This window comes from Plasmodium brasilianum, chromosome 8 (genome assembly GCF_023973825.1).
Source record: "Plasmodium brasilianum strain Bolivian I chromosome 8, whole genome shotgun sequence".
NCBI classification, from domain to species: domain Eukaryota; phylum Apicomplexa; class Aconoidasida; order Haemosporida; family Plasmodiidae; genus Plasmodium; species Plasmodium brasilianum.
In genome coordinates this window covers 80,930-95,927 of record NC_090121.1, presented here as the reverse complement: position 1 = coordinate 95,927, position 14,998 = coordinate 80,930, and the positions used below count along the sequence as shown (strand labels likewise).

Sequence of the window (14,998 nt, the reverse complement as noted above, 5' to 3'; positions counted from 1 at the left end):
AAAATGGAGTAATTGTTAAAATAACTATTGGAAATAAAGGTACAAATTCATATACAATATCTTCTAAAGGTGCATCTGCCGGTGATAGTGAACGTTGAAATAATGTTTTTTGGGAAATGAATTTAGTTATGTTTCAGTAGTTTCATTTAAGTTTATTAGCATATTTTAAGAATTGTATACATTTTTACTTAATCATATGATTTTTAAGAGTAGCATGTTCATTACTGAAGTTTTATAATTTTGTATAATAATTATTGCATTTTGTGAAATATATCTATTTATATAACTATTACATTGTACATCACAATTCTTAGAGTAGATGTAAGAACTTAGTGTGCTAACTGCATCATGATCACATGTTATGTATAACAAAATAAATAAGTTACTATATGTTTAAGGTTTAGGTTAGTGTTGAAGTTTTAAAATTATTATAGTATAACATGGAGTATAGCGTATACATATATATATAAGAAGATAATTTCCATATTTTATATAATTATAGAATTATATATACGTGTAATATGCATAATTTAAAGTTATGATAAATATTTTTAAGTAAAAAGATGGGACAAAATGGTAAAAATTATGTGTTCTTTATATGTAAACAAATAGGTAAAATAGATATTACTAAAAATAAAATATGAGTAGGAAATAAATGGTACTAAATACGTAATAAAACTAATATATTTTTAAAATATTTACCGTAATAGTAAATTTAGTTGATGGTGAACTATCTGTATTAATAAGAATTTAGACTCCATTAAACTGTAATAACATAATCTTATCTATGTATGTATGCTTGAAATTATAAGCTAATAGCTCATAAATATAATTTTAATAAATGTTAATAATAACAATTTATTTATCTTTATTAAAATAGTTTTGATCTTTAAATAGTGGCTAAAGTGTGATCCTATAAATAAAATTAAAAAATGTTATTTATTTTATAAAATGAATACATAAAATTTATACTAATTACGTGAGAAAGGCTTTCATGTTATATAGGAAAGCTAATAAAAATATGAATATTTTTGTTACATATTAAAATAAACAATAAACAAAAAAACAAAACTGCTAAGAAGTATAATTTCTCATAATAATTACAAATGTTAATTAACTGAATAAGTATGAAAACAAAAGTTCCTATATCTATTAGACAGATTTATAAAATTATAACAAATAAATTTTATTAAGTAACAAATAAAATAGAGAAAAACTCAAATACAATATATATATTAGGAATTTATATATTCTTATTATTGAGGACTTATGTAATTTTACATATATTCAAATACATAAATTAAATTTGTTGCATTAATACAATATCTTTTTTATCAATATCAATAGCTGCATTTTCTTTATTATACTCATTATCAGATTTTTTTTTTTCTTAATCCAAACATAAAAAGCTTTTTTTTTTTTTCATTCGGTTCAAAATATAAATATTTTAAGTGCGTATTATGGGAATCCTCAGCTTTAACAATTTTATTACATTTATTAATTTATAAATAAAATAAATTTCTGTTAAAGTAACTTTAGTAAGATATATTATTGCATGTATAAGGTATTCCTATCCTCATGCATAAAATACTTCAGATAATATTGTTAATGAAAAAATTGTAGAAGTAAAGATAAAATGTTTAAAAAAAAATTTCTCTTGTCATTTAATAGTTCTTTTTTCTTCATCATAGCTGTGGTTAAAAAAATAAGTTCTTAATAACTTTATTAAATGTTCTTCATATTTCTGTTCCTATTTTTAATAATACTTCGGATAAAAGATTTAACGGAATAATAGAACATATTAATTTGAGGCATCAGTACTTCTATATCACCAATATCAAATGAATTAATTGTATTTTTTATTATTTTCTTTATGTATATCATCTGACCCTTCACAATTATCAATATATTCGAGGGAGTTAAATGGTTTTGTAGACTTGTTATTATGTGATAATTTGTTCGATTTTTCATATTCGTACTCATTTTTTAATATATTTGAATGTTCTGAGATATTATTTTCACCTTTTTTAATTTTATTTTTTATTGTTACAATTGTTCTTTTTGGTCTTGAATATAATTTTTCTATTTCTTTCCATAATGTTTACTTGCTGGTATTCACTTTTAATGAAGTATTTTTCCCGTTTTTGTTATTAAGTAATTTGATAGAGGCAGTGAACTAAAAATTAAGATAAATATTCAATGATTATGAAAAATATATTTATTCTCGCATTAATAAAAGTTCATTTAAAAATGGAAATATAACGAGATAACTACTAAAAGGTATAGAATTTTCGTAAATTTTATTTTTATATTAAAACTTATAATAACGTTTCATGTTCCACATTAATAGGCTAAAAGCAAAAAATTTAATAAAAAATAACATTTTTTGTCCCACATAGATAATATATTTATTTGATGAGTCAATGTATATAAAACAGTAAAAATTTCAGTTCTACAAGTAACTTTTTTAATAATTATAAATGGCAATTAAGATACTATGTTTCTTAGAACTTTTTTTTCTCTAAAATATAAATTTATTTTATCTCTTCTATGTTCTTATAATTATATTTAATGTAAGATACATTAAAAAAAATAAAAAAACATATATTTTAGTAAATATTATATATAAATATATTTAAAGTACATTACTAATTAAAATAAATTAAAATAAATAAAATTTAGTAAGCATTAAAAATGTTATATTAATGAGTAATTTTAAATGTTGTAAAAAATTTATACATAAAATTAATTTATGTATATAGTATATACTTGTGTAATATATATACAACTTGAACATGTGTAATTGAATATATCTAGCAAATATAAAAAAGAATTTATGTTAATTTGGTTATATTATTGGATAACATTTGAAAAAAATAAAGTACTTTATGATTATACATTTTTTATTTTATAGAAATATAGTATTTTTAAATATATAGCTAACAATAAACTAAAGAAAATATCTGAAAAAGAACGTATGTAAAGCCGTATGTAGTTGTTAACATTTTGCTTATAACCGAAAAAAAAAACAAGAAAATATAATAGAACAGAATAATATAATTAATTCACATACAAAATTACCCAATAAAAATAATAATAATTAATAAAACTTACAAAAAAATAAAATAAAATAATAAAATAACAAACTAAATGTACATTAAAAAACTTTATGCAATAAATATTTTTCTGCAATACTTCTCTTAAAATTACTTTATAGAATAAAAATTGTGTTTTTTCTTTTAAAAAAAATATGCATATATACATATCAACTCAGAGAAATACATTCAATATGTTTCGTTAAATACAAAAAAAGGACGTAATTATTTCCAATTTAAAACAGGGATTATAATTCGAAAATATAACAAAAAAATAATAATTTGAGACTTAGAATAATATAAAAAACGGAAGGGAACAATTTTTATATCAAATATGAGTCAGGATATTCCAGTAATATTAAATAAATAGTGCTATTATATATTCATTTTAAAGAATTTGAATATATGTTTCATTACAATTTTTTCAAATACAAAAATATATATATGAAACCATAATTTTTAATCTAGATTACACAAATATTAGAAAATGAATAAAATTAAAAATTTCATATTACCAAAATAACTAAAAGCATCCATGTTTACTGCTTTTAATCAAAGAGTTAATATATATGTTGGTAAATTTATAAAATATAAGGAAGTAAGTGTATGCTTATAAGGTATATCACTAATGATAATACAAATATTACTAAATATTAATAATTTATTTACAGAAGGAATTATATTTTTATATAATTTATTTTACCTTTTTCTGAATTTAATTTTTTCCAATTTTATAACTTTTTTTGGTAGTAAAAAATTGCAAATATAAATGTGACAACTAATATAAGAAATGATAGGATATATAATGGAACATCAATTAAATGCCCAAATAATACAGTTTCCTTTATATTATGTGCCACTTGTGTAGATGTGTCCAATAATGGAGACTCCCAAGGACATTTTTGATATTTTACCCTAGAAAAAATGGACGAAAATTATTCTGACGCCAAAATGTCATAAGGGACCAACTTAACTAATGATATAAGCAAAGGATTTTTAATTGAAATAACTAATGAATATTTTAATATGAGTAATATTAGCAAAAACAAGAACTTTTATGCGGGTAAAACAATGCATAATCCATATTTTTTACGTATTACTTTTTGGTATGTTCTATTATTAATTGTCATGTTATTTTTAAGAAAATCTTCAAAATATAGTTCTTTGGATATTTTTTTTTAATATAGAAACATTTTTTTTTTCAATTATACAAGAATTATTTTTCTTAGCTTGTTTGTGCCATATTGGACACCTTGATGAACCTCCTTCTGATTGTTTATTTTTTTCCGTAGAGCTTTTTTCATAATTAGTTATATAATTTTTTTTTGTCAATTTCGTTATTTGGTATGTGTTCTATTAAATTTATAATACATAAACCCTTATCTTGTTTGCATTTTGCTAGTAATCTATAGATGTTTTTTTTAATTTTTCAACAATGATGATATTTACATCCATGGATTTATTAAACATATACTTAAAAATAGTGTAAATATTGACATTTAAAAAGCTCGTTAATCTGATGATGAAAAAGGTATTAGTAAAAATAAAACAGTAAATAATATTAATAACAAAATTTTACATTAGTAAACTTTTTTTATCATATCATTGAAAAATTGGAACATTCATAAGAAAAGGATAAATGTAGCAATTTTATTAAAACAGAGAAGTTAATTTTTTGTTTCATTATATAGATTATTAATACTGTAATACAAAAAACAAAAAAATAAATTAGGAATAATATCATATCTTTTAAATTAAAAAGTGTAGAGTGATTATTTTTGTTATTTTTTTTTTTATTATTTTTTATGATTTAGTCGAAACTTAATTAAATATATATAATATCTTTTACGAGGACAATGAGAAGTTACTTTAAAAATTTATTAAAATTTATTTATCTTAATTTTATTTATAAAAATATAACTTCATTATAATTATAAAATATTTATTCATTATTAAGTATTAAAAATATGTAAATAAATTAGTATAATATTAGACTAATTAATTAATTTTATAAACACTTTTAAAAATAAAAAAACATATATATTATTTTATAACATTTCGAAATATTGATATTTTATGGAATATGGAAAGTAAATAATATAGATAATACATTTTTCACTATATTAAGAAAATAAGTTCGAAGTTAAATGATGTTTTCACATTAACTGTTTTAGTTTTATAAGCACCTCATTTTGGAGAAAATGGTTATTTTTAATAAATAGTTAATTATAATAATAATAATATAATAATATTAATGATATATGGAAAAATCCATATTTTCTATAAAAATTTGTGTTATATTAAAAATAACAATTTCATTGCTTAATATTCTATAATATTTTTCTTAAAATGTAATATGTAGCGTGCTACAGTATTTATAAAATTATATTTTAAAAATATATAAATTACAATTTTTTATTTGGTATAGTAATATTTGAAAATTGTAACTTTTAGTTAAGATGGACTCATAAGTTATTTTCAAACGAAAAGTTTTTAAATTACACAAGTTGTATTATTTCCTTTTTTTTTAATTAAAGTATGTAAGTTTTGTAAGTAGTATTAATGTAATAAGAAATAAAAATCAAATGCCCTTGTTCTATAAAATATATGAATACAAAGTAAACTTAACTAAATATTTTAACTCTCATTAAAATAATTAATAAAAATGATTATTCTTTGTACTTATCAATTTATTATAAAAGAAATATTCATGCAATTTATATAAAATATAATTGATTTAAACATTGAAAATTGGTAATAATGAATAATATATCTTCTTATTTATTTCAACAAATAATGAAATTATAAATTAATAACCCCGTAGATACAATTTCTACAAAAAATAAAAAAATTACACTTAAAAGTTTTGTCTAATATTTAGGAATTTCCTGATTCCTTATTCCTAAACCACAATGCTAAAAATTTGTTTGTGAATTACGCATACAAAATAAAATTCTTTTTTTCTTATTTTTTTACTTTTATTTTAATTAAAACTTGAGTTTTATAAATATAAATGGATTAGTAAGATAGATATAAACTGTACGTACTTTTATATAGCTCTAAAATAATATTCCTAATTCTCCACTTAATATACTTATAAGCAAGCATAAAGTATAGCTCAGCAATATAAATAAAGACCTATGTATGTTGAAGAAACTATAGAAAATACATTTTTGTTTTAATGACTTCTAATGATTATGTGCATATTTACAAAGATATAATTTTTTTTAGAAATTTACAGTTAAGTGAGAAAAAAAAAATTAATTTTTTATACTATTTATTATTATATTGTTAAATTTTATTATTTAATCTAGTTACTGCATGACTTAGAAAATAATAAGAACATAAAATATATTTATTTATAAATTTAAAATTTAATATATATTTAATTAATTTCTGTAGAGTTGAATAATAACTACAATTAAGTATAATAATAACATAATAATTATTTTTAAAGTATCACAGAGTTGTAATGATTTAAAGTTTCTATATTATTAAATAATTATGAATAATTTATATATTATGAAGATACTGTTTTATTATATATGACTTCACATATTTAGGCCAAGTTAAAAAAATCAATAATAAATTATAACTATATTGAAAATATTTTTACAGTAAATATTTTCTCTTGAATATTTTTCATAAAAATTATTTTAGCCATTAAAACTTAAATTATATATATATATATATTTATTTATATGTAAATATCAATGCAAAGGCATACATTTGTTTTCTATAGTTAACCACAAAAGAAGACACATTAATTTTTAATTTATATATAAAAAAATGTTTTTATAATTACCAGAACAAATAATGTTTTTAGACTATAAAAAGGTACAAAATAGAAAGGAGAATGTTTTAGCTCAAGTATAATGCACTACATTTCAATAAATTTATATGAATTGTGCTATCAAATATTCATTTAAATGAACAAATATATATAATACTTAAGTATCTATATAAATACAGAAAAATATATATTATACCATATATACATATTTAAGCTTAAATAATGCTTTGAAATACACATTTTAAAACAATAAAACTTTCATATTCTCAGAAAAAAAGAAAATATAATTTTTTTCAGTTGTGTAATGAAAAGACTAAGCATAAACATGTGCATTCACAAAATTATATCTCGTATAGATATGTTTATTAATAATGCATCATAAAAGATCTTCAAAATATAAATTTATATGTATATGTTTGATAAAAATAAATATTATTATTATTCATTTAATTGAGATATCAACTTAATTTTTTTATATTTCTCATTATTGCTTAATATTTTAGGAATCGCTATTAGAAGTATGATTGTTAATATAATAATAAGCACGCCAAAAAATATTAAATAAATATATTTATCTTCTAAGTTTGTTAGACCAGGTATTTTCTTTATAAGATTACAAACTTGATCAATTGGTTTTACCTTTAAAAGATCCTTTACTGATTCTAGACCTTTTAATATGGGTATTCCTATTCCTAACACGAAAAAAAGGAAAAATGTAGTAACTCCAAATCCATAACTTCTAAATTTTATTTTTTTTAAAGCCATGTTACAAATTCTCCTATTCTTTTCCAAGAAATCGTCATAATGTTTTTTTTTGATCAATTTTTTTTCAAAATGGAAATGTTTACCATCAAACATCCCATTATTATAATCCATAACTTCTGTGTAGTATTGTGCCTTGTTTAATGAGCTTTGAATAGATTGTCTGTTTTTTTTTTTGGCTCCCTTTTCGTAATTGGATATATCTTTAATTTTGCAATCTCTATTGTTTGGTATATCATCTCTTAGTTCTGTATAATATGAATTCTTATGTTGTTTGTATTTTGCTAGTAAACGATAACTTAGTAAACCTATTTTTTTACTAATGCTATAGCTTTCATTCGAGAGTTTGTTATACGTGATCTAAAAAAAAAATATAAATTTAAATATTTATTATTTAATATAATAAAAAATATTATATCATGTTAAAAAATAAGTATTTATAAAAATAAAACACTAAGAATATAAACTATACAAATATCCTTAAATAATAATATTATACTATATCATCGTTAATATGAGATATCCAAGTTAAAAAAATGAACGCAGAAATTTTAATAAGTGAGCTTGGTTTAATTTTTTGTTCCATGTTATAAATCAATAATATATTAATATACTCAAAAAAAAAAAAAAAATCAATAATAATAAAATATACTTTTAATGACAAAGGATGCTATATTTGTTTTAAAATATTTTTTTTATAATTTTTTTGTAAGAATTTAATAAAATATATATAACTGTATTGTTTTTTCATTACATATACAAAGAAAAATATTTTAAAAATTATATTATATAATTTTTATATTAATGTTACTTAAAAAGGTAGTATCTTCCATTAAAAATAATAATATGTACATATTTATAACTATTCAAAGTTATAATTTAATTATTTAATGTAGTACACTAATTAAATGTTTATTTTATTAATCCTTTTTATAATAATCTAAGGGGAAATATATGTGATTTCTTATATGGAACTACTGAATTAATATACAATATAGAATATATAGAATATATATGTAACACATTGTTATATATATTCAATCCATACTTTCTAATTTTGAGAATATTATCCTATTAATAGTTCAATTTAATAAACATTATATTTTGGAAAAACTTATAACTTATAAAATAATATAAATAATTATAATAATATAATAGTAATAAATGAAGAATGGAACATATTTCATTAAATTAATTATAACATATTATTTAGTTACTACGTAATTACATATAATTTTTTATATACTATAATATATTTAAAAAATTGCATTAATTTGTTATTACATAATATATGAGGAAATATATAATTTAAGGTTAAAAAAAAGATAATTTTTTACTTTTGTAGAATAATTTTTGAAAACAATAATTTTTAATTAAGTTTTATTTATGCTATTATTCTAAATGAAAATTAGTCATGTACATTTACTTAATTTTTATTATAATTTTTTTTAGTTATATATATTTGAAAAAAACCTTAATATAGTATAAAAAAAAACAAAAAGCAAAATTAGCGTAGTAGAATTATTCCACATATATACATATGAATATATATTATTTTCATATAAGAATATATTTAATAAAATATAATTATATTGAATACAAACAAAAAAAAAATATATATGTATATATATTTTTATTAAATTCATATTAGAAATGTTCTTATTCTTCCCCTGCATAACTGTTCGTATGTATCAGACTTATCTTCATTAGTTCATACGTATACATTTACGCAGAAAATAAAATGCATGAGTTTTTGTACTGACTAAACTAATCTTTTTAAAATGTAAATAAATGTAATATATAAAACATATATTGATGTTACACTACAACTTTCTGTATATTATATGTGATATATAATTTAAGAAATGAAAATAACTATCAATTCTGTTGCGCGGGGACACTTATGCATTATATTTATTTTATTAAACACTGTATAAAAAAAAATAGAATAATTTTTTAATTATAAACTATTAACGCTTAAGTAACAAATAGAACAATGTCATTTACTTATAAATTATATGTAAATATAAGGAGATTTTCTTTTAATTTCTTTTTTTTTAATAAACTCTTATTATAAATCTAAAGAAATTATTGAATTTCAGCATAAACTATATACATTTTTATAAAAAATTAAAATAATATTAACTTTCCTTAATATATTTATATAAATTAAAATAGAAAATGTATATAAATAAGCAAAGTGGAAATATTAATATTTAATAGTAGAAAATATATATTTATTTTAATTAATGCTAATAATAATTTAGCTTTTCATGGAAATAAACACATAATTACTATTTTACTATTATGAAAAGGTGAAGAAAAGAATATATACATATCTATGAAAATTATTATTGCATATATTTCATTTATATTGTATTTTAATAATGTAAAAAATAAAAAAATATATTTATTTTGTTTATTTATTAATTAATTTTCATTTATATATATATGTACTTAATTTATTCTAAATTAGGATCATTCAATATTTCATTTTAATAATAAGATAATGAATATAATTAAGTATTAATTTTTTTCTAAATATAATAAATCCATAATAAGTAAACAGTTATAAGTAAACAATATTGCATGAATATATATTTTATTATATATTTATAAATTTTAATTTTTAATATGAAAATAATACTAAAAGCACATTAAAAAGATTTGTATGGCGCATTTATTATAGGACATATTTTATGAAATAATTTGTAAGTATTTTCCTTAATAGATAAATTAAATATATACATGTAAAAGCAAAGAAATATATATGCTTCCTTTTATTAATTATTAAACAAGACACAATTATTGCTAATTTAGTATGGTTTAATTTTCTAAATAAACAAAACATAAACATTTTATAAAAGAACAAAATAAAAAACAAAAATAAATAGTTTCTATATCAATTAGAAATTAGCACAATTTAGTAAATTTAGATAAATGTTTCTATTATATATTCATTTTGAATCATATACATATATTTTTCACGAAAATATATTGAAACATAAAAATGTACATATTGAAACGTACTATTTAATCAATCTAAAATTCTTAATAATATAAATTAAAAAACTTTAAAATGTTCAAATTCGCAAAATAACTAATAACATACATGTTTACTGTTGTTTATCAAGGAAATCATATATATTTTGGTATATTTATAAGACGTAAGGAATTATAGATATGTTTATCGAAGATATCATTAAATATATTACAATTTTTACTTCATAAAAATAAGTTATTTATAGCAAAATCATATTTCATAGTTTTTGTTTTTGTTTTCGCCTAAATTTATTTTTTTCAAATTTTTTTACTATTTTATGATAATATACCATTTCTAATATAAATGTGACACCTAATATAACGAAAGGTATGAAATATATTAGAACACCACAAAAACGTCCTAACAATTTTTTGGCATTGATAACGTGCGTCATTGATTCACTTATATTCCATATTGGAGGTTTAGAGAACCAGTTCTATTCTTTCAACCCATTAAAAATGGACTTAAACCAATCCAATTTCGAAACTTCTAATGGATTCCACAACGCCAATGATATAGGAAAACTCTTTTGAATTGAAATACCTAATGATAAATCTACTATAACTAATACGAATAACAAGAAGAACAATAATATTGGTGTAGGAATTCGTAATCCGTATTTTTTACGTATTGCTTTTTTGAAAGTCTTATTATTAATTGCGCTGTTTTTTTTAGGAAAATCTATAAAATCAAGTTCTTTGAATATTTTTTTTTCCATAAAGGAACATTTTTCTTTTTCAAATATATAAGAATTATTTTTTATATCTTTTTTGAGCAACGCCAGATTCCTTGATTAACCTCCATTTGACTTTTTATTCTATGCTGTAGAGCTTTTTTCAGAATAAGATATATAATTTGTTTTGTTAACTTCATTCCTTGGTATCTCCTTTTTTAAACTTACAATACATGGATTCCTTTGTTGTTTACATTTTGCTAGTAATCGATAAGATCTTGTATTTAATTTTTTAACTATAATGTTGGTTGCATGCAAAGATTTGTTAATAGTACTCTAAAAAACAAAGTAAATATTCATTATTTAAAAATATAATTAATCTTATTATAAAATATGGTATTAATAAAGAATACTGAAAATACTAACAACACTAGTATACGTTAGTAATATTCTATTACGATGTCATTGTTAAAAAGGTATATCAAACATAACAGAAAAAAATAAGAAAAATATTAATGAGAGAGATCGACGTAATTTTTTGTTTCATGATATGAATATTATATATTATAATATATTAAGGAAAATATTAACAATAATATAACATACATTTGATAATAATGGAAAACATATTACTCATTTATTCTTTTTTCTTTAGTTATTTTTCATTTGTCTATGAGAATTATATTTATATAACTATGATACTTTTTACAACGTAGAAATAGAAAAATATTCTTAAGAATGCATTATATAATTTTTATCTTAATGTTATTTAGAAATAAATTTAACATTCTTTAAAATAAAATAATTTGGATTCATTAATAAATATTCAGAAATATATAATTAAATTATTTAGTACAGTACTCTAATTAAATATATTTTTTATTAATACATTTCATAATAATAAAAGAAAGGTATATGTGATTTCATACTTTAAGGATATAAGGAGTTTATATACTATACAGTACGTATAGAATATACATGTAATACATTAACTCATACGTTAAGAACATATCTAATATTGCTGATGTTTTTTCATTAAAAATTCAAAAATTATAAGCATCATACATTGGAAGGACTTAATATTTTTAAAAAAATAATAATTAATACATGAATGAAACAATAGGAATAATAAATGAAGAAAAATATAACATATACAATTTTTTGTATTATGTTAATCACAACGCATTCTTTAGTTATTCCCTAAAGTAATGTATCCTTTTATAGTCTAATGCATGCATAAAAAAAAAGAATAGATATAGAATTATTCTTTGAATATATGTATAAAGTTAAATAAGTACTGATATTTAATTTTTTTTTTTTTGCAATAATTTTTGAAGATTATAATTTTGAATAATGTTTAATTTATGCCAGTATTACTAAGTGAAAATTTTTTATATCCATATATTTATTTTATTTTATTTCATTATATATTTTTTGAAGAAATATTAATATGGGTAAAAAATAACATAAAAAAGAGAGATTATAGATATAAATGATCTAAAAATATTATATATAAAATCATTAATGTAAAAATTTATCAAATGAAATAAATTTAGAAATGAAATACAAGATAAAGAATTTAAATGACAAATGAGAAAGTATAACAACATTATGTACTAAATTTTGTGATTCAGTAATTTTAGAATGAATAAATTATTATTTATTTATTCTCTTAAAAGTACATAGTGTTAGGAATATATTTTAGGGGTATACAATAATAAAAAAAATCTAAATATATAAATAAATAATAATTTATTTAAAATACTTTTAAGAAAATTTTATTTATTATTTCCCTATATATTTGTTACTGTGTATTGTAAACCAGAGAATGATAATTATAATAATAATATATATGCAAAATATTATTGTAATATTTTCAAATAAGGCTTTATATTGATATTCATAAATTATTATTATAGTAGAAGTAATTAGAAAAAAAATAGCTAATTTAATAATGCTATTGTTAAATTACAAAAAAAAAAAAAATAATATAAAAAAAAATTAGCATTATTATATTTTTGTTGTTTTAATATATATATTGTTTTAGTAAAAACTTTTATGAAAACTATTATTTTGTTTCTTTTAGGTTTTTGTGAAATTTCATAGTTTCATTTTTTTTAAACTCAGTTAATATTTACATATAATACAATTCATTTTAAAAATTTATAATAATCCCCATATAACTTACTAAAAAAAATACGTAAAATGAGTTCATTATATAATAAAATTTTGTTAAATATTTACATGTATATATTACCTTTTTACTTTTAGAAAAAAGCATTGTAAACACTTTTATAGAGTACTTTTTTAAAAAATAAATCTGTATTTTTCTAAATTATATATTGTTAATCTAAATTAAGAAATCATAAAAAAATAGTTTAATTTACTAGTAAAGTATATAATTTCTCAATTCCTAATTATATACACTATAAGCATATGGTATAGCTAATGACATGTATATATAAAAATAAATATTCATGCTTTCCATGTCTATTTTATAATGAATAATATTATTATTATTATTTGATACATACAAATAAAACAATATATATATAAAATAATATTAAATATCAATTTTCAAAATATTTCTGTTATTTATAATAATTATATATATCAATAAATAAAAAAATGGAATATTAATTCATGGGGTTAATTTGTAACAAACAAAATGTACTATTTTTATGATTTCATTTATAATTAACCTAAATATATCTATGCTTTTGTTTTCCTACAAAGAAATATTGCTAGAAAATTTTTTTTTTATATATTTCTAATATATATTACTTGTATCAATATTCCTGAACATTTATAATACTTAAATTAATGAAGAGTTTATTTTCATGTATTCTGAAAAGTAATATTTATTATATAATAATCATATAAAATGATATGTTGTACAATATGGCAATAATTTTTGTACGTATTTGCAATATTTTTAATATAATTGTAGTACTAATAAAAATGATATAACTAAATGAAATAATGTACCATACTTAAATTTTATTATGTGTATGAGAATTTTTATGCTATGTAAATCCCATTTCCTGTAAAATTTTCGCAAGTATAATCACAGTTACATGAAAAATTCTTCTCATGTTACTGGATATGAATTTATCTCTTTATTTTTAATAATTACAATAAAATTTATTACAATATTTTTCATATTTGTTTTTTGAGGAAGACTACAGTTTATTTCACTTAGTAATATAAATCCTCTTCTACAACCTTTTAATCTATAACAAGAAGTTATTGTTGTAAAAGTGCTGTTTTTACAAATATGTAATTTTTATAACAATGATTTAATTCACTCTGTCTTTGAAATCATCTTGAATAGGAAAAAATAAAAATATATTGAAATATATAGATGAACATAATGGACATATACCTCTAAATAGTTCTGAATATTATAATACACATTCCGCTGATATCAGATACTATATATCCTATCGTATTGTACACAATTATAATTTAAAAATGTTCAAAAAAATATATTGTTTTTAATAAAAATTATATTAGTGAATAAGTTAACTGAATGGTATTTTGAAAAATACCAAAAAAGAAGTGTTACTAAACATTTTTATTAATATATATACTGAGTTTGTAATATATATAGGTACAATACTAGGATAACT

At 18.6% G+C, this 14,998-nt stretch overlaps 2 protein-coding genes across 2 annotated transcripts; both read right to left on the bottom strand.

Annotated features, from left to right (window-relative positions):
• Positions 1-1,846: 1,846 nt before the first annotated feature.
• Positions 1,847-4,399, bottom strand: MKS88_002214 (fam-l protein; the record flags this gene model as incomplete). The annotated part of the gene is made up of 4 exons (XM_067215206.1): positions 1,847-2,022; positions 3,956-4,010; positions 4,196-4,257; positions 4,348-4,399. 4 exons carry the CDS (start codon positions 4,397-4,399, stop codon positions 1,847-1,849), a joined length of 345 nt encoding a protein of 114 aa, XP_067073655.1.
• A 2,927-nt stretch (positions 4,400-7,326) lies between these two features.
• On the bottom strand, positions 7,327-8,236 carry MKS88_002213 (fam-m protein; the record flags this gene model as incomplete). The annotated part of the gene is made up of 2 exons (XM_067215205.1): positions 7,327-8,010; positions 8,150-8,236. 2 exons carry the CDS (start codon positions 8,234-8,236, stop codon positions 7,327-7,329), a joined length of 771 nt encoding a protein of 256 aa, XP_067073654.1.
• Positions 8,237-14,998: the final 6,762 nt, after the last annotated feature.